Here is a 20,004-nt window from a genome sequence, read left to right as displayed (position 1 = left end):
GCCCCTTTTCTCTGCCCCCGCTCCTCTCCCCCCCCCCCCTTTTTCTCTTCCTTCTTTCCCTCTTCCTATTGTTCTCCGTTCTTTTCCTTTGTCTTCTCCTGACACCCCCACTGCCTATGATGCCTGATGGATACATTTTGATACATTATCCTCTACATATTCCTTTTCTATCTTTCTATTATTCATTTTGGCATACTCCTGTTTGGTCTATCACACGGGTATTTTATCCCTATTATAGGACTATACATAATCTATATCTATTCATTTGCCTTTCTCGCATTTTACAGAAGAGATCTGTTTTCTTGATGAATTGGAGTGTTGTCAAGCTGTTGTCCACAAAAATGATGGCTTACACAGCTGATTATATACTATTATTCTATATGCCCCCTCCATTCCGGGAGGGGACCCGCGGTACGGAATATAGGTTGAGGCTGGCGTCTTTGCTAGGATGTCTGTGTGGTGCCAACAGGAGGGAACAGATGTGGCCATATTACTTGCCCAGTTCTCTGCAGTTTCTTGGATGACGGGGGGGGTACTAGGACATTGCGTGACCTCTGTGCCCTGGTTATCGGGTGACACCAAAATGCCCTGTGTTGGCCTGCTGTTATACTCTCTAAGCCCCTATGACAAATTCAGCTCCCTTCTTTTGATACTGGTCCTCCCCCTACTTCTCCATCTTGTGTGATATACTTACCCATAACACTATGACGATTACTGTAAGGGCCAGGGCAATTTTCCCTTTGCCAATATGGCGGCGCCAGACTCTGGGGCTGTTGTGGGCATGCCCGCGCCGTTGTCAGCCTGGTGACTGCCCGACGCATGCGCCTGTGATCACACCGATCATGTGACATACCCAGAATCACGTGATTCGGATCTAGGTGATCCGGACACCATGCGCCGTTGGTGACGTCATTGGCGGGCGACGATGGTGTTCCCGGACACGCCACCTCCATGTGGATTCCCTGCTTTGGTGTGATGCATGTATTATACCTGTCTTTTGTTATCATTTGCTGCACAGCTGGTTGTATAACACCTTAATCATGCCCTTATTGTTTTACACTACCACTAACATGATCATTGCTGTAAATTATCAGATTAGGGCCTGTCTTCACTTTGCTTTCAAACTTTTGGAACACTACAACTATAACAGATCACTTTTTATTTACTTGTTTATATTTTTTCATGAATTGATTGTTTGATGAATTGTAATCATGCACATATGTATATATACTGAGCCTTGGAGCATTTTGTATCACTGTTTTGAGAAGGCTACACATTGAGCCCAAACGTTGCATCTGGGGTGAATAAAGGGTGTGAATTCCTTTGGAAGTGCGGTCTCCATCTTCTCCTTGCTTTGGATCTCAGATACGAACCTGGGTCCGGTTTGGTGAGACGTGCACCTGCATACTGTATTTTTCTCTCCATCTTCACGATGGCACCACAGGAGTTAACTCGTACCCTAGGGACAGGAAAAACACACACGAGAGGTTAAAAGCCCCTCCCCTTCCCACTCTCACCAGTGTTTTTTCCTTTCCCAGCAGGGCAGGCACGGGAGGTAGGGATCCGTCGTGAAGATGAGAGATCCCCTCTAAAGGAAAAGAAAATAGCTACCTGCCAGCGGATCGATCGAGGTCCGCCTCCTTCCTTCCTGAGGGCGACTGGCTGGATCCTAGATCCAAGGTAGGGGGAAGGCCCGGTGGTCCGCGCCTTTCCTTTCTGTGACGGAGCGCGCTGGGGTCCCTCTCTGGAGGCTCCCTGTTCATTGTGCCTCGCACACCCATCCGGGGAGGGAGAGTGGGAGAACCGACGCCGCAATAGAGTGTAGCGGTGTTCGGGGCTGCTTTACCTCGTGTGCGGCCTACTTCCGGTGGAGTCGCGCGCGACGGCCGGAAGTTAGGCCTAGAGCGTAACCTCGCGTGAGGGGACGCTCTGACGTCACACCAAAAGTATCACCACTTCCGGTCCGCTCACGGATCGCAGCGGTTTCAAAAAGCAGTCTTCGCTGGTCTGAGCGGTCTTGCTGGTCTGAGGTCTAAGCTGTTGCTGGTCTGAGGTCTAAGCTGTTGCTGGTCTGAGGTCTAAGCTGTTGCTGGTCTGAGGTCTAAGCTGTTGCTGGTCTGAGGTCTAAGCTGTTGCTGGTCTGAGGTCTAAGCTGTTGCTGGTCTGAGGTCTAAGCTGTTGCTGGTCTGAGGTCTAAGCTGTTGCTGGTCTGAGGTCTAAGCTGTTGCTGGGTCTGAGGTCTAAGCTGTTGCTGGGTCTGAGGTCTAAGCTGTTGCTGGTCTGAGGTCTATGCAGTCTGATACCTTAAGTAAGCGACTCCTGCTGGTCTGAGGTCTGAGCGGCATCATGGAAGAATCCTCTCCTACCACATCAGACAAGCCCCTCTCAGCCGGCGGCGGTGGTAGCGTATGTGTGCCTACTTTGGCAGCCACACAGAAGGGGGGACGAAACTACAGAAGGTTATTGCATGCAGTTAAGCATCGTTCATCCACTGGTCTCTCCCTATACCCTTACTCGGTGTATACTAATAGCTAAACAGACCCTCATAAATGTTATTATTATGCTCTGTTTAGGAAAAAGAGAAAGGAAAGAGTAAAGACAAACCAAGATCTGCTTCTGTGAGGAGATGTATAAATTCTAATGCAAGACTCTCTTCCTCATGGAGAAAGAACATATGTTCTGCCTGTGTGAATGATATTATAAAAAAGGACAGAACCTCCTTTCTTTCTGATATCAGGAAAATGATGAGGGATGAGATTAATGCATCACGTGCAGCTGAGACGTCACCTGCGCCTAATGCCTCTGCTGCAGTGGAGCCGGTTATTCAGCTTCCATTGAACCTCCTGAACAACATTCAGCAGTTTCTTTGACAACTCTTCAGGCTGTTAACCCTTCAGTTGCCCCTCCAGCCTTCCTATCTCCAGCTGCTCCATTAATTCTGCCATCAGTTACAGGATCAGGGGTTGGAGAGGGAAGTAATTACAGCAGGCAGTGAGTATACTAAAGCAATCTCACGTTCATGTCCTCTCAGACAACGTAACAGTGGTGGCGCACTTAAGACATCAGGGAAGTGCAAAACACATACATTTACCAGGCATTATAGGCTGCAGCTTCAGCGTAATGAGGATATAGCCTGTGGCAGGAAGGTTCTCCAAGCTGTGGTCCCGCCCTAAGGTAATGGTTGGTATTCTCCTGTGGTGTCGTCATGAAGATGAGGAGAGAAAAAAGGGTTAGTCTTACTGGTAAGACGTTTTCATTTACATGAGTTTCTCACTAACCACAACCCAATTACCCCGGTGTTCTACACCCTACCTAAAATTCACAAAAATCTCCAGAAACCACCAGGACGCCCTAACGTTGCCTCAACTGACTCCATTCTGTCACCTTTGGCCAGATTTGTAGAAAAAATCCTTACACCCATAGTCAGACAAACACGGTTCTTTTTACTTGACACATCTGACTTTTTGACTCCTCTCAGAGACCAGTCCATTCCCCCTAATAGCGTCCTCGTTACCCTTGACGTCTGCAGTCCGTGTCTGTGTCTACCAATGTTACAAAATAAATGATGCACAAAAAGCACTTGCATTTGAATACTCTAGACTACCTTGTCTTCAATTTTCATAAGTGAACCAGTGGATTACTACTATAGAGATGGTGGCTACGGTTGCTTAGGTGTCTTGTCTTCTGTTCAGGTTTGTGTCCCAGCTGGCGCTGCCCCCGGGTCAGGAGAAGCTGCTGCTGTCTGGATCAGGAGTAAGTGACTACTCCCCTGGGGTGGTTATGGGCGGTGTGGGCACTCCTCCTCCTCCTCCTCTGTGCGGTGTGGGCCCTCCTCCTCCTCTGTGCGGTGTGAGCACTCCTCCTCTTCCTCCTCCTCCTCCTCCTCCTCTTCTTCCTCCTCTTCCTCTTCTTCTTCTCCTTCTTCTTCCTCCTCTTCTTCCTCCTCTTCCTCTTCCTCCTTCCGATCTCTCCTCCTCCGTGCGGTGTGGGCCTTCCTCCTCTGATCTCTCCTCCTCCTCTAGGATGGGACGCTGCGGCTGTGGAGATACGAGACCGGGCAAGAGCTTCAGAGCTGTAGGATCAGTAGCGTCCAAAGGCCTAAAGATCCTGAAGATGACGCCCAAAAGATTAAGGTGAGCAGTAGGAGCTGGGCCCCGGGCCCCTCTGTGTGGAGGGCGGCAGATCATGAGGAGATATGGACTCTGAGTGGTGGGGGGGCTGGCAGACCCTCAGGGGATGGAGGGGGGGGGGGCTGGCAGACCCTCAGGAGATGTGGAGGGGGGAGTGGCAGACCCTCAGGAGATGTGGAGGGGGGGGGGGATGGCAGACCCTCAGGAGATGTGGAAGGGGGGGGGGATGGCAGACCCTCAGGAGATGTGGAAGGGGGGGGGGGGGTTGGCAGACCCTCAGGAGATGTGGAGGGGGGGGGATGGCAGACCCTCAGGAGATGTGGAGGGGGGGGGGATGGCAGACCCTCAGGGAGATGTGGAAGGGGGGGGGTGGCAGACCCTCAGGAGATGTGGGGGCCCCCCTTATAAGATGTGGGGGGGGGGGGGGCAGGCGGACCTTTCCTGTCAGGTGACTTGCTCTCTTTTCTTGCAGAGATTTGCCATCTCCAGGATCTGCTGCAGCCCCAATGGAGAACATGTGGCCGTCTTGTGTGATGGGTGAGCAGAGGGACGTTATAGTATACGCAGCGTGGTCATGTGACTCATGGGGGGGGGGGGAGGTAGTATGGTCACTTCTTCTGTCTTGTAGCATTGCAGGGATTTTCCTGTTCTCTCTGTCCTCCGCTCCGCTCCTTGCTTACCCGCAGTACATCGCCCTCCCATACGTTCCCATGGACCTGGATTTCGAGGACGTGGCCTCCCTGTGGGTGTTATCAGCCCTAAAAGAAAAGCCCATAGAGCTCCTGCAGTACAGAGAACGGACATGGCAGGTCAGTCATTGTGGGGGAGGGGCGGAGACTTAGGTGGGCGGAGCTTTTATTACAGGAGAGACTATTGGTCTTACATCTTGGATCAAGAGAATCTGGGGATTAAAAGGGTTGTGGGCGTCTGGCGACCCCCGCTGCCCCCCCCCCACCCCCCCCCCAGCGTATGCTGCTGCCTCCTCCTCCCTCCCATACGGGGCGGTCATAATAATGTTTTGATCACACAGGTTGTCTGTGAGTAGTGTGGGGGCGCCATCACTAACGTGTCCCACATGTTCTCTGCAGCTGGTGCCGCTACATGACCATGTGAAGGAGCTCTCTGAAACAATCCGAGAGAACTGGGAGCAGATGGAAGGTAAGTGCCCCTCATGTCTCCAGAGACCTGCGGTGCATGATGGGAGCTGTAGTCAACCACTCACAATTACATGGGCTGCTGCCAAAGCTTCCCCCACGCTTATAATTCTGTGTGTCCATAATGTAGTATAAGGGCCCTATTACACGGATCAGGCCAATGACACCGTGTAATAAACACAACAGTCATTGGCTGATCATTGACGCACATGGCTACGTGTAATAGTGGCTGTGGTGGACAAGATCTTCCCCCGGTAGTAGATGGCTGTGGTGGGCGGGACCTTCCCCCTCCCCCCCCCGTCCCCCCCCCCCCCCCCCACCCCCCCGGTAGTAGATGGCTGTGGTGGACGGGACCTTCCCCCCTGGTAGTAGATGGCTGTGGTGGACGGGACCTTCCCCCCCTGGTAGTAGATGGCTGTGGTGGACGGGACCTTCCCCCCCTGGTAGTAGATGGCTGTGGTGGACGGGACCTTCCCCCGGTAGTAGATGGCTGTGGTGGACGGGACCTTCCCCCGGCAGTAGATGGCTGTGGTGGATGAGACCTTCCCCCGGCAGTAAATGGATGAGACCTTCCCCCGGCAGTAGATGGCTGTGGTGGATGAGACCTTCCCCCGGCAGTAGATGGCTGTGGTGGATGAGACCTTCCCCCGGCAGTAGATGGCTGTGGTGGATGAGACCTTCCCCCGGTAGTAGATGGCTGTGGTGGACGGGACCTTCCCCCCCGGTAGTAGATGGCTGTGGTGAAGGGACCTCCCCCCCCACCACCACCACTAGACGGCTGTGGTGGACGGGACCTTCCCCCGGTAGTAGATGGCTGTGGTGGACGGGACCTTCCCCCAGCAGTTGATGGCTGTGGTGGACGGGACCTTCCCCCGGCAGTTGATGGCTGTGGTGGACGAGACCTTCCCCCGGCAGTAGATGGCTGTGGTGGATGGGACCTTCCCCCGGTAGTAGATGGCTGTGGTGGACGGGACCTTCCCCCGGCAGTTGATGGCTGTGGTGGACGGGACCTTCCCCCGGCAGTTGATGGCTGTGGTGGACGAGACCTTCCCCCGGCAGTAGATGGCTGTGGTGGATGGGACCTTCCCCCGGTAGTAGATGGCTGTGGTGGACGGGACCTTCCCCCCCCCCCCGGTAGTAGATGGCTGTGGTGGACGGGACCTGAGTTTGAGTTCTCTGCTCTTGTGGTGTCTCCAGAGGAGGGGGGCAGTAATTCCACTGAACGCCCCAATGTTCAACCCACAGGATCAGTGACTCTGGAGAATCGCTTCAGCGCTTTGTATAAGGCCGTGTTTGACAATATGGCCGCATATCTGCAGAAGAAAGAGACGCGGATGCAGACCGAGAAAAGGAAAGTGTCAGACAGACAGACTGGCTGTGTGCCCAAGATGCAGAGGACCTGAAGAGTCACCGATGGGGAGGAGGAGGATGGACTCTGGTACTCCCTAGGTGAAATGTCAGGTGGAACATTAAAAGACCCAAAAATGGGTAAGAGACTGGTGATGTTCTTATCGAGGAAGAAGGTGTTGAAGCCGATAAACCCTCTTCTCCCCCTGCCACCATCTTATCCTCACAGGGATCCTCTGCTCCCCCTCCCACCGCCACCAGCCCCCCGTCTTGGCTTTTTGTGGTACACCTAGGTCAGTTTTTTCTTTAATGTCCTCACTCAGGAATTGGGGGGTCCTTAATAATTTGTGACCGGAACCTTCTTGCCTGTGAAGAAGTTGTACCTGGCGCAGACAGCGTTCACATGGCTGCTGGCAGCGTAACGTTTTACGGAGATTCATTTATTGGGTACAATAAAAGCCTTTTCTTTAAGTCTTGTCTACTGTATAAAGTGGTGACCTCATGTGGCCATCCCCCCCCCCCCCCCCAAAGCCCTGGTCAGCTCCACCCCCGCAGTCCATGTGTGATGGTGGAGTGGCTCTGCTCCACCTGCAGGGTCATGTCCATGGATTCTGTGGAGGAGGTCAGAGGATCCACTTTCCCAGGAGACTATGAGGCGATCTGGTTACTAAGCATGATTGAGGAGTGGTGGGATCAAGGCGCTTGTGCTGACATCAAAGGATTTTGGTTGGTACCTGAAAGATGAGGAAGACAGTGATGGAGCTGAGGAAGATGAGCCCTGAGTATGAGCCCACCCACCATCGCTGCTACCGCTCTAATCTATCATGACCTCCATCAAGTGCCTTGTTTGCTCCTTGGTTTGGGTGGATGGGTGCAGCTGCCATGTTTCTGTGGTCCCAGCTCCTCACCTCAGCAATCTGCTTCTCATATCGCAGTCTGGCTTCTTGCAGTGGCTGTAACATCCAGACTGTCATCTGAGGCAGGATCTGGAATAAAGAGGGCTCAGAGCGGGGTCCGGGACCACCAGCATGCGTGGTGTAGCTCCCGTTACAGAACCACTTACCTGGGAGAGGGCTTCACACAGAGGGATCAGCAGGAAGCTGATGAATGATCTCTGCGATTCGGCTTTGGTGACAGTGTCTCGGTCCATGTACGGGGTTATGGGGAGGCCCTCGGCTCTCTCACGGTCACTCTGGGAGAGGACATGTAGTACAGCAGCAATAAAAGACCTGACAGCCATGTTCTCATTTGCGTGTCTGCTCATGGCACCAGTAAAAGCCCTTTAAAGGGGTTATCCAGTGCTACAAAAACATGGCTACTTTCTTCTAGAGACAGCTCCACTCTTGTCTCCAGACTGGGTGAGGTTTTGTAACTTGTCTCCAGGTCCGGTCAGGTCATTCACTTCAATGGAACCAAGAGTGGTGCTGTCTCTGGAAGAAAGTGACCACGTTTTGTAGCACTGGAGAATCCCTTTAAGGACCATATGATGTTGTAAGTCATAGAAAGTGCTGGGGTTGGGCCATGTGGCCATTGGGACCTGTTTTTTTGTTTTTATATCATATTATGGTCTGTATTGTGGATGTTCCGATTTGTCTTGCATCTGTAGTATGGGGGTGGGTGCTGGTGGGCTCGGCTCTGTAGTGTGGGTGCTGGTGGGCTAGGCTCTATAGTGTAGGGGTTGATGCCGGTGGGCTCGGCTCTGTAGTGTGGGGGTGGATGCCGGTGGGCTTGGCTCTGTAGTGTGGGGGTGGATGCCGGTGGGTTTGGCTCTGTAGTGTGTGTGCCGGTGGGTTTGGCTCTGTAGTGTGTGTGCCGGTGGGTTTGGCTCTGTAGTGTGTGTGCCGGTGGGTTTGGCTCTGTAGTGTGGGTGTCGATGGGCTTGGCTCTGTAGTGTGGGGGTGGGTGCCGGTGGGTTTGGCTCTGTAGTGTGGGTGCCGGTGGGCTTGGCTCTGTAGTGTGGGGGTGGACACCGGTGGGCTCGGCTCTGTAGTGTGGGGGTGGGTGCTGGTGGGCTTGACTCTGTAGTGTGGGTGTGGGCTTGGCTCTGTAGTGTGGGTGCCGGTGGGCTTGGCTCTGTAGTGTGGATGCCGGTGGGCTTGGCTCTGTAGTGTGGATGCCGGTGGGCTTGGCTCTGTAGTGTGGATGCCGGTGGGCTTGGCTCTGTAGTGTGGGTGCCGGTGGGCTTGGCTCTGTAGTGTGGATGCCGGTGGGCTTGGCTCTGTAGTGTGGGGGTGGACGCCGGTGGGCTTGGCTCTGTAGTGTGGGGGTGGATGCCGGTGGGTTTGGCTCTGTAGTGTGGGTGCTGGTGGGCTTGGCTCTGTAGTGTGGGGGTGGACGCCGGTGGGCTCGGCTCTGTAGTGTGGGGGTGGGTGCCGGTGGGCTTGGCTCTGTAGTGTGGATGCCGGTGGGCTTGGCTCTGTAGTGTGGATGCCGGTGGGCTTGGCTCTGTAGTGTGGATGCCGGTGGGCTTGGCTCTGTAGTGTGGATGCCGGTGGGCTTGGCTCTGTAGTGTGGATGCCGGTGGGCTTGGCTCTGTAGTGTGGGTGCCGGTGGGCTTGGCTCTGTAGTGTGGGTGCCGGTGGGCTTGGCTCTGTAGTGTGGGGGTGGATGCCGGTGGGTTTGGCTCTGTAGTGTGGGTGCCGGTGGGTTTGGCTCTGTAGTGTGGAGGTGGATGTTGGTGGGTTTGGCTCTGTAGTGTGGGTGCCGGTGGGCTTGGCTCTGTAGGTGTGGGGGTGGATGCCGGTGGGTTTGGCTCTGTAGTGTGGGTGCCGGTGGGTTTGGCTCTGTAGTGTGGAGGTGGATGTTGGTGGGTTTGGCTCTGTAGTGTGGGTGCCGGTGGGCTTGGCTCTGTAGTGTGGGGGTGGATGCCGGTGGGTTTGGCTCTGTAGTGTGGGGGTGGATGCCGGTGGGTTTGGCTCTGTAGTGTGGGTGCCGTTGGGCTTGGCTTTGTAGTGTGGGGGTGGATGCCGGTGGGTTTGGCTCTGTAGTGTGGGTGGCGGTGGGCTTGGCTCTGTAGTGTGGGGGTGGATGCCGGTGGGTTTGGCTCTGTAGTGTGGGTGCCGGTGGGCTTGGCTCTGTAGTGTGGGGGTGGATGCCGGTGGGTTTGGCTCTGTAGTGTGGGTGCCGGTGGGCTTGGGTCTGTAGTGTGGGGGTGGATGCCGGTGGGCTTGGCTCTGTAGTGTGGGGGTGGATGTTGGTGGGTTTGGCTCTGTAGTGTGGGTGCCGTTGGGCTTGGCTTTGTAGTGTGGGGGTGGATGCTGGTGGGTTTGGCTCTGTAGTGTGGGTGCCGGTGGGCTTGGCTCTGTAGTGTGGGGGTGGATGTTGGTGGGTTTGGCTCTGTAGTGTGGATGCCGGTGGGCTTGGCTCTGTAGTGTGGGGGTGGATGCCGGTGGGCTTGGCTCTGTAGTGTGGGGGTGGATGTTGGTGGGTTTGGCTCTGTAGTGTGGGTGCCGGTGGGCTTGGCTCTGTAGTGTGGGGGTGAATGCCGGTGGGCTTGGCTCTGTAGTGTGGGGGTGGATGTTGGTGGGTTTGGCTCTGTAGTGTGGGTGCCGGTGGGCTTGGCTTTGTAGTGTGGGGGTGAATGCCGGTGGGCTTGGCTCTGTAGTGTGGGGGTGGATGTTGGTGGGTTTTGCTCTGTAGTGTGGGTGCCGGTGGGCTTGGCTCTGTAGTGTGGGGGTGGATGCCGGTGGGCTTGGCTCTGTAGTGTGGGGGTGGATGTTGGTGGGTTTGGCTCCGTAGTGTGGGTGCCGTTGGGCTTGGCTTTGTAGTGTGGGGGTGGATGCTGGTGGGTTTGGCTCTGTAGTGTGGGTGCCGGTGGGCTTGGCTCTGTAGTGTGGGGGTGGATGTTGGTGGGTTTGGCTCTGTAGTGTGGGTGCCGGTGGGCTTGGCTCTGTAGTGTGGGGGTGGATGTTGGTGGGTTTGGCTCTGTAGTGTGGATGCCGGTGGGCTTGGCTCTGTAGTGTGGGGGTGGATGCCGGTGGGCTTGGCTCTGTAGTGTGGGGGTGGATGTTGGTGGGTTTGGCTCTGTAGTGTGGGTGCCGGTGGGCTTGGCTCTGTAGTGTGGGGGTGAATGCCGGTGGGCTTGGCTCTGTAGTGTGGGGGTGGATGTTGGTGGGTTGGCTCTGTAGTGTGGGTGCCGGTGGGCTTGGCTTTGTAGTGTGGGGGTGAATGCCGGTGGGCTTGGCTCTGTAGTGTGGGGGTGGATGTTGGTGGGTTTGGCTCTGTAGTGTGGGTGCCGGTGGGCTTGGCTCTGTAGTGTGGGGGTGAATGCCGGTGGGCTTGGCTCTGTAGTGTGGGGGTGGATGTTGGTGGGTTTGGCTCTGTAGTGTGGGTGCCGGTGGGCTTGGCTTTGTAGTGCTTTGTAGTGTGGGGGTGAATGCCGGTGGGCTTGGCTCTGTAGTGTGGGGGTGGATGTTGGTGGGTTTGGCTCTGTAGTGTGGGTGCCGGTGGGCTTGGCTCTGTAGTGTGGGGGTGGATGCCGGTGGGCTTGGCTCTGTAGTGTGGGGGTGGATGTTGGTGGGTTTGGCTCTGTAGTGTGGGTGCCGTTGGGCTTGGCTTTGTAGTGTGGGGGTGGATGTTGGTGGGTTTGGCTCTGTAGTGTGGGTGCCGGTGGGCTTGGCTCTGTAGTGTGGGGGTGGATGTTGGTGGGTTTGGCTCTGTAGTGTGGATGCCGGTGGGCTTGGCTCTGTAGTGTGGGGGTGGATGTCGGTGGGCTTGGCTCTGTAGTGTGGGGGTGGATGTTGGTGGGTTTGGCTCTGTAGTGTGGGTGCTGGTGGGCTTGGCTCTGTAGTGTGGGGGTGAATGCCGGTGGGCTTGGCTCTGTAGTGTGGGGGTGGAAGTTGGTGGGTTTGGCTCTGTAGTGTGGGTGCCGGTGGGCTTGGCTTTGTAGTGTGGGGGTGAATGCCGGTGGGCTTGGCTCTGTAGTGTGGGGGTGGATGTTGGTGGGCTTGGCTCTGTAGTGTGGGTGCCGGTGGGCTTGGCTCTGTAGTGTGGGGGTGGGTTTGGCTCTGTAGTTTGGGTGCTGGTGGGCTTGGCTCTGTAGTGTGGGGGTGGATGTTGGTGGGTTTGGCTTTGTAGTGTGGGTGCTGGTGGGCTTGGCTCTGTAGTGTGGGGGTGAATGCCGGTGGGTTTGGCTCTGTAGTGTGGGGGTGAATGCCAGTGGGTTTGGCTCTGTAGCCTCGGATGCCCCTCCTCTCCAGACATCCTTTGTTGTGGTGCATTGTGTGAGATGTAGTGCAATGCATTTCTGACCAATCTATGTAACGTGCTCCACCTACCTGCATGTAGTACTCCTCCATCAGTACCTCTGCCCAGAGCTCCGCCTCTTCTGCTGGACGGGCCTCATTCGATATGTCACAGAATTTAATAAGACCCTTTTTCAGCTGTCAAGACATTACCGACAGTAAGATGCATGGCCTCGGGCCCACAGCTGCCCTGGACTTAAATAGGAATGGGATCAGGGCCATAGAGATCAGTACAGATGGCTAGTGGGGTCAGGGGCCACAGAGACTAGTACAATCAGGGCGCTGCCTGCGTGGCACATGGTTATGGGTGCCACTTGTCTTACCAGTGTCACATGGTTATGGGTGCCGCCTGTCTTGGCACAGTCACATGGTTATGGGTGCCGCCTGTCTTGGCACAGTCACATGGTTATGGGTGCCGCCTGTCTTGGCACAGTCACATGGTTATGGGTGCCGCCTGTCTTGGCACAGTCACATGGTTATGGGTGCCGCCTGTCTTGGCACAGTCACATGGTTATGGGTGCCACCTGTCTTGGCACAGTCACATGGTTATGGGTGCTGCCTCCGTCTTACCAGTGTCACATGGTTATGGGTGCCGCCTCCGTCTTACCAGTGTCACATGGTTATGGGTGCTGCCTCCGTCTTACCAGTGTCACATGGTTATGGGTGCCGCCTCCGTCTTACCAGTGTCACATGGTTGAGTGCCGCCTCCGTCTTACCAGTGTCACATGGTTATGGGTGCCGCCTCCGTCTTACCAGTGTCACATGGTTATGGGTGCCGCCTCCGTCTTACCAGTGTCACATGGTTATGGGTGCCGCCTCCGTCTTACCAGTGTCACATGGTTATGGGTGCCGCCTCCGTCTTACCAGTGTCACATGGTTATGGGTGCCGCCTCCGTCTTACCAGTGTCACATGGTTGAGTGCCGCCTCCGTCTTACCAGTGTCACATGGTCCTTATTGGAGAAGCTGAAGTTCTGGATGTCTTGTAGAGACTGCAGGATCTGGGGGTGATGGGCCAGGTCTGTGACCAGGATCAGTTCTGTCACATTCTGAGAAGAGAAGATGTTAAAGGGGTTATCCAGCGCTACAAAACCATGGCCCCCCCCCCACTTGTCTCCAGGTCAGGTGCGGTTGGCAGTTAAGCTCCATTGACTTTGATGGAACTGTGTTTGAAACCCCACCCAATCTGGAGACAAGAGGGGGTGAAGAGGCCATGTTTGTGTAGCGCTGGATCCCCTCAGCTCAGTGATCCTATGGTAATCCCTGTACATAGGGCAGGTCACTTCATGGACTCTCTCACCTCCAGGATTCTGTTTGTCTCCTCCGGATCTGTGTGGCTGAAGATGTTATATTGTTCCTGGCCCAGGATCTTCATGGTGATGGCGCAGTGATGGTTCTCCAGGGGGGACGTATTCTGATAGCGGCTCGCCAACTCTGTGTGGGCATTCACCTGATAACTGCAAGCGGAGAGAGGCATGAGCGTGGCGCCCCCTACCCACGGGCCAAGGAGGGATTTACTGACTGATTACAGTCCCTAAGGTGAGGGACGCTGGCCTCCGCCTCACCAGGTTATTAGATCGGGGAAGGGACGCTGGCCTCCGCCTCACCAGGTTATTAGATCAGGAGGATGGAACGCTGGCCTCCGCCTCACCAGGTTATTAGATCGGGGGAAGGACGCTGGCCTCCACCTCACAAGGTTTATTAGATCAGGAGGGACGCTGGCCTCCGCGTCACCAGGTTATTAGATCGGGGGAAGGGACGCTGGCCTCCGCGCTCACCAGGTTATTAGATCAGGGGAAGGACGCTGGCCTCCGCCTCTACCGGTTTATAGATCGGGGGAGGGACGCTGGCCTCCACCTCACAAGGTATAGATCAGGAGGGACGCTGGCCTCCACCTCACAAGGTTATTAGATCAGGAGGGACGCTGGCCTCCACCTCACAAGGTTATTAGATCAGAGAGGGACGCTGGCCTCCGCCTCACCAGGTATTTAGATCGGGGGAAGGGACGCTGGCCTCCGCCTCCACCAGGTTATTAGATCGGGGGAAGGGACGCTGGCCTCCACCTCACAGGTTATTAGATCAGGAGGGACGCTGGCCTCCGCCTCACCAGGTTATTAGATCAGGAGGGACGCTGGCCCCGCCTCACCAGGTATTAGATCGGGGGAAGGGACGCTGGCCTCCGCCTCAACCAGGGTTATTAGATCGGGGGAAGGGACGCTGGCCTCCGCCTCACCAGTTTATTAGATCAGGGGAAGGACGCTGGCCTCCGCCTCACCAGGTATTAGATCGGGGGAAGGGACGCTGGCCCTCACCTCACAAGGTTATTAGATCAGGAGGGGACGCTGGGCCCTCCACCTCACAAGGTTATTAGATCAGAGGGGACGCTGGCCTCCGCCTCACAGGTTATTAGATCGGGGGGAAGGGACGCTGGGCCTCCAACCTCACAAGGTTATTAGATCAGGAGGGACGCGCTGGCCTCCACCTCACAAGGTTATTAGATTCAGGAGGGACACTGGCCTCCCGCCTACCAGGTTATTAAGATCGGGGGAAGGGACGCTGGCCTCTGCCTCACCAGGGGTATTAGATCGGGGGAAGGGACGCTGGCCTCCGCAGGTTATTTGATCAGGAGGGACGCTGGCCTCCGCAGGTTATTAGATCAGGAGGGACGCTGGCCTCCGCCTCACCAGGTTATTAGATCAGGAGGGACGCTGGCCTCCACCTCACCAGGTTATTAGATCAGGAGGGACGCTGGCCTCCGCCTCACCAGGTTATTAGATCGGGGGAAGGGACGCTGGCCTCCGCCTCACCAGGTTATTAGATCAGGAGGGACGCTGGCCTCCGCCTCACCAGGTTATTAGATCAGGAGGGACGCTGGCCTCCGCCTCACCAGGTTATTAGATCATTAGGAGGGACGCTGGCCTCCGCCTCACCAGGTTATTAGATCGGGGGAAGGGACGCTGGCCTCCGCCTCACCAGGTTATTAGATCAGGAGGGACGCTGGCCTCCGCCTCACCAGGTTATTAGATCGGGGGAAGGGACGCTGGCCTCCGCCTCACCAGGTTATTAGATCGGGGGAAGGGACGCTGGCCTCCACCTCACCAGGTTATTAGATCAGGAGGGACGCTGGCCTCCGTCTCACCAGGTTATTAGATCAGGAGGGACGCTGGCCTCCGCCTCACCAGGTTATTAGATCGGGGGAAGGGACGCTGGCCTCCGCCTCACCAGGTTATTAGATCGGGGGAAGGGACGCTGGCCTCTGCCTCACCAGGTTATTAGATCAGGAGGGACGCTGGCCTCCACCTCACCAGGTTATTAGATCGGGGGAAGGGACGCTGGCCTCCGCCTCACCAGGTTATTAGATCGGGGGGAAGGGACGCTGGCCTCCACCTCACCAGGTTATTAGATCAGGAGGGACGCTGGCCTCCGCCTCACCAGCGTTATTAGATCAGGAGGGACGCTGGCCTCCTCCTCACCAGGTTATTAGATCGGGGGAAGGGACGCTGGCCTCCGCCTCACCAGGTTATTAGATCGGGGGAAGGGACGCTGGCCTCCGCCTCACCAGGTTATTAGATCAGGAGGGACGCTGGCCTCCGCCTCACCAGGTTATTAGATCGGGGGAAGGGACGCTGGCCTCCGCCTCACCAGGTTATTAGATCGGGGGAAGGGACGCTGGCCTCCGCCTCACCAGGTTATTAGATCGGGGGAAGGGACGCTGGCCTCCACCTCACCAGGTTATTAGATCGGGGGAAGGGACGCTGGCCTCCGCCTCACCAGGTTATTAGATCGGGGGAAGGGACGCTGGCCTCCGCCTCACCAGGTTATTAGATCAGGAGGGACGCTGGCCTCCGCCTCACCAGGTTATTAGATCGGGGGAAGGGACGCTGGCCTCCGCCTCCGCAGGTTATTAGATCAGGAGGGACGCTGGCCTCTGCCTCACCAGGTTATTAGATCGGGGGAAGGGACGCTGGCCTCCGCCTCACCAGGTTATTAGATCAGGGGGAGGGACGCTGGCCTCTGCCTCACGAGGTTATTAGATCAGGAGGGACGCTGGCCTCCGCCTCACCAGGTTATTAGATCAGGAGGAGGGACGCTGGCCTCCGCCTCACCAGGTTATTAGATCAGGAGGGACGCTGGCCTCCGCCTCACCAGGTTATTAGATCAGGAGGGACGCTGGCCTCCGCCTCCGCAGGTTATTAGATCCAGGAGGAGGGGACGCTGGCCCTCCGCGGTTATTAGATCAGGAGGGACGCTGGCCTCCACCTCACAAGGTTATTAGATCAGGAGGGACGCTGGCCTCCGCCTCCGACCAGGTTATTAGATCAGGAAGGGACGCTGGCCTCCGCCTCACCAGGTTATTAGATCAGGAGGAGGGACGGCTGGCCTCCGCCTCACCAGGTATTAGATCGGGGGAAGGGACGCTGGCCTCCGCCTCACCAGGTTATTAGATCAGGAGGGACGCTGGCCTCCGCCTCACCAGGTTATTAGATCGGGGGAAGGGACGCTGGCCTCCGCCTCACCAGGTTATTAGATCAGGAGGGACACTGGCCTCCGCCTCACCAGGTTATTAGATCAGGGGGAGGGACGCTGGCCTCCGCCTCACCAGGTTATTAGATCAGGAGGGACGCTGGCCTCCGCCTCACCAGGTTATTAGATCAGGAGGGACGCTGGGCCTTCCGCCTCACCAGTTATTCGATCAGGAGGAGGGACGCTGGCCTCCCGCAGGTTATTAGATCAGGAGGGACGCTGGCCTTCCCACCTCACAAGGTTAATTAGATCAGGAGGACGCTGGCCTCCGCTCTCCGCAGGTTATTAGATCAGGAGGGACGCTGGCCCTCCGCCTCACCAGGTTATTAGATCAGGAGGAGGGACGCTGGCCTCAGCCTCACCAGGTTATTAGATCAGGAGGGACGCTGGCCTCCGCCTCACCAGGTATTAGATCGGGGGAAGGGACGCTGGCCTCCGCCCTCACCAGGTTATTAGATCAGGATGGGACGCTGGCCTCCACCTCACCAGGTTATTAGATCAGGGGAAGGGACGCTGGCCTCCGCCTCACCAGGTTTTTTAGATCGTGGGACGGTGACGCTGCCTCCGCCTCACCAGGTTATTAGATCAGGAGGGACGCTGGCCTCCGCCTCACCAGGTTATTAGATCAGGAGGAGGGACGCTGGCCTCCGCCTCACCAGGTTATTAGATCAGGAGGGACGCTGGCCTCCGCCTCACCAGGTTATTAGATCAGGAGGGACGCTGGCCTCCGCCTCACCAGGTTATTAGATCATTAGGAGGGACGCTGGCCTCCGCCTCACCAGGTTATTAGATCAGGAGGGACGCTGGCCTCCGCCTCACCAGGTTATTAGATCGGGGGAGGACGCTGGCCTCCGCCTCACCAGGTTATTAGATCGGGGGAGGGACGCTGGCCTCCGCCTCACCAGGTTATTAGATCAGGAGGGACGCTGGCCTCCGCCTCACCAGGTTATTAGATCGGGGGAGGGACGCTGGCCTCCGCCTCACCAGGTTATTAGATCAGGAGGGACGCTGGCCTCCGCCTCACCAGGTTATTAGATCAGGAGGGACGCTGGCCTCCGCCTCACCAGGTTATTAGATCGGGGGAAGGGACGCTGGCCTCCGCCTCACCAGGTTATTAGATCAGGAGGGGACGCTGGCCTCCGCCTCACAGGTTATTAGATCAGGAGGGACGCTGGCCTCCGCCTCACCAGGTTATAGATCAGGAGGGACGCTGGCCTCCGCCTCACCAGGTTTATTAGATCAGGAGGGACGCTGGCCTCCGGCCTCACCAGGTTATTAGATCAGAAGGGACGCTGGCCTCCTCCTCACCAGGTTATTAGATCGGGGGAAGGGACGCTGGCCTCCGCCTCACCAGGTTATTAGATCGGGGGAAGGGACGCTGGCCTCCGCCTCCGCAGGTTATTAGATCAGGAGGGACGCTGGCCTCCGCCTCACCAGGTTATTAGATCAGGAGGGACGCTGGCCTCCGCCTCACCAGGTTATTAGATCAGGAGGGACGCTGGCCTCCGCCTTACCAGGTTATTAGATCAGGAGGGACGCTGGCCTCCGCCTCACCAGGTTATTAGATCAGGAGGGACGCTGGCCTCCGCCTCACAAAGGTTATTCAGATCGGGGGAAGGGACGCTGGCCTCCGCCTCACCAGGTTCTTAGATCGGGGGAAGGGACGCTGGCCTCCGCCTCACCAGGTTATTAGATCGGGGGAAGGGACGCTGGCCTCCGCCTCACCAGGTTATTAGATCAGGAGGAGGGACGCTGGCCTCCGCCTCACCAGGTTATTAGATCAGGAGGGACGCTGGCCTCCACCTCACCAGGTTATTAGATCAGGAGGGACGCTTGGCCTCCGCCTCACCAGGTTATTAGATCAGGAGGAGGGACGCTGGCCTCCGCCATCACCAGGTTATTAGATCAGGAGGGACGCTGGCCTCCGCCTCACCAGGTATTAGATCAGGAGGGACGCTGGCCTCCGCCTCACCCAGGTTATTAGATCAGGAGGGACGCTGGCCTCCACCTCACCAGGTTATTAGATCGGGGGAAGGGACGCTGGCCTCCGCCTCACCAGGTTATTAGATCAGGAGGGACGCTGGCCTCCGCCCTCACATTGAATTACTCCAAATGGGAAGTGGTTGTGCTTGGGTAAGAAAAAGACGATAAGCTGTGTGCTGTGTGCCGCTGTGTGCCGGCTGTAATCTGTTGATCGTTGGGGCTTCCACTCCCTGGTGGATGGTGGGCGACATCCCGGACCTACCTACATGTTCTGGGAAGTGGAATGTACCTACGACCCTAAATGTTGCCTTTAAGCTGCACCAACTCACTTATTGTTAAGTCCAGGATGGTCAACGTCATGACAGAGGGCGGCCACCATCAAAGTGACTATGTCCTCAGGAGAGAGGAGGTCCTGCGAGACACCAAGGGGTTATCAGGAATGTTCTGGAAACTACATCCAGTGATGGAGAGAGGCCTTCTAGGTCTCTAGCACTAGGAGAATGGGGGCACGTACCTGCAGACGGCACAGGCCGATCACGCTGTACATCATCTGTGTGACGCAGAAGCCGTGTCTGAAGTTGTGGAAGGGGTTCTCCCGGTAATGATCCTGGAGGCTGTGCTGGAGATGAAGACCCCAAAGAATCCCTCACTACATGGCTCCAACCTCACACGGAGACATCTTACCACATCCTGGGCCACTGTGGTTGGGCGCCATGTAGCCTGGACCTCATGACAACACAAAGTTATACCTGTAACCTTACTGGGGGAGATTTATCAAACTGGTGTAAAGTAAAATTGTCTTAGTTGTCCCCGGCAACCAATTGGAGTCAACCTTTCATTTTTAGATTGGTTGCTAGGGGCAACTAAGACAATTCTACAGACATAGAGAGAGAAGAGCTGCCGCCCCTCACACCTATGGCTGACACTAATACCTCACACCTATGGCTGACACTACTAATACCTCACACCTATGGCTGACACTGATGCCGCACATCACACCTATGGCTGACACTAATGCCGCCCCTCACACCTATGGCTGACACTAATACCTCACACCTATGGCTGACACTAATACCTCACACCTATGGCTGACACTGATGCCGCACATCACACCTATGGCTGACACTAATACCTCACACCTATGGCTGACACTAATACCTCACACCTATGGCTGACACTGATGCCGCACATCACACCTATGGCTGACACTAATGCCGCACCTCACACCTATGGCTGACACTAATACCTCACACCTATGGCTGACACTGATGCCGCCCCTCACACCTATGGCTGACACTGATGCCGCCCCTCACACCTATGGCTGACACTAATGCCGCACCTCACACCTATGGCTGACACTAATGCCGCCCCTCACACCTATGGCTGACACTAATGCCGCCCCTCACACCTATGGCTGATACTAATGCTGCACCTCACACCTATGGCTGATACTAATACCTCACACCTATGGCTGACACTAATACCTCACACTTATGGCTAACACTGATGCCGCACATCACACCTCCGGCTGACACTGATGCCGCACCTCACACCTATGGCTGACACTAATGCAGCACATCACACCTATGGCTGACACTAATGCCGCACCTCACACCTATGGCTGA

At 56.3% G+C, this 20,004-nt stretch overlaps 2 protein-coding genes across 2 annotated transcripts in view; one reads left to right on the top strand and one right to left on the bottom strand.

The window, feature by feature from the left end:
• The window catches only part of WDR4 (WD repeat domain 4), a 23,713-nt gene extending 16,611 nt beyond the window's left edge, over positions 1-7,102 (top strand). The window contains exons 7-12 of the mRNA XM_069944461.1: positions 3,693-3,753; positions 4,023-4,133; positions 4,603-4,667; positions 4,759-4,939; positions 5,219-5,288; positions 6,530-7,102. Coding sequence (XP_069800562.1) covers positions 3,693-3,753; positions 4,023-4,133; positions 4,603-4,667; positions 4,759-4,939; positions 5,219-5,288; positions 6,530-6,687 — 646 coding nt within the window. The 3' untranslated portion in view covers positions 6,688-7,102. The remainder of the gene's footprint in view (positions 1-3,692; positions 3,754-4,022; positions 4,134-4,602; positions 4,668-4,758; positions 4,940-5,218; positions 5,289-6,529) is intronic.
• Positions 7,103-7,179: 77 nt separating this feature from the next.
• PDE9A (phosphodiesterase 9A) overlaps positions 7,180-20,004 on the bottom strand; it is a 23,194-nt gene continuing 10,369 nt past the window's right edge. Inside the window, exons 5-12 of the mRNA XM_069945300.1 lie at positions 18,894-18,998; positions 18,709-18,791; positions 13,173-13,329; positions 12,811-12,921; positions 11,908-12,012; positions 7,695-7,823; positions 7,540-7,617; positions 7,180-7,365 (exon numbers count right to left, since the gene is read on the bottom strand). Coding sequence (XP_069801401.1) covers positions 7,345-7,365; positions 7,540-7,617; positions 7,695-7,823; positions 11,908-12,012; positions 12,811-12,921; positions 13,173-13,329; positions 18,709-18,791; positions 18,894-18,998 — 789 coding nt within the window. The 3' untranslated portion in view covers positions 7,180-7,344. The remainder of the gene's footprint in view (positions 7,366-7,539; positions 7,618-7,694; positions 7,824-11,907; positions 12,013-12,810; positions 12,922-13,172; positions 13,330-18,708; positions 18,792-18,893; positions 18,999-20,004) is intronic.

This window comes from Dendropsophus ebraccatus, chromosome 11, assembly GCF_027789765.1.
Source record: "Dendropsophus ebraccatus isolate aDenEbr1 chromosome 11, aDenEbr1.pat, whole genome shotgun sequence".
Classification (NCBI taxonomy): Eukaryota; Metazoa; Chordata; class Amphibia; order Anura; family Hylidae; genus Dendropsophus; species Dendropsophus ebraccatus.
Note: the sequence above shows the minus strand (reverse complement) of the source record. Positions and strands in the feature narration are given on the sequence as shown.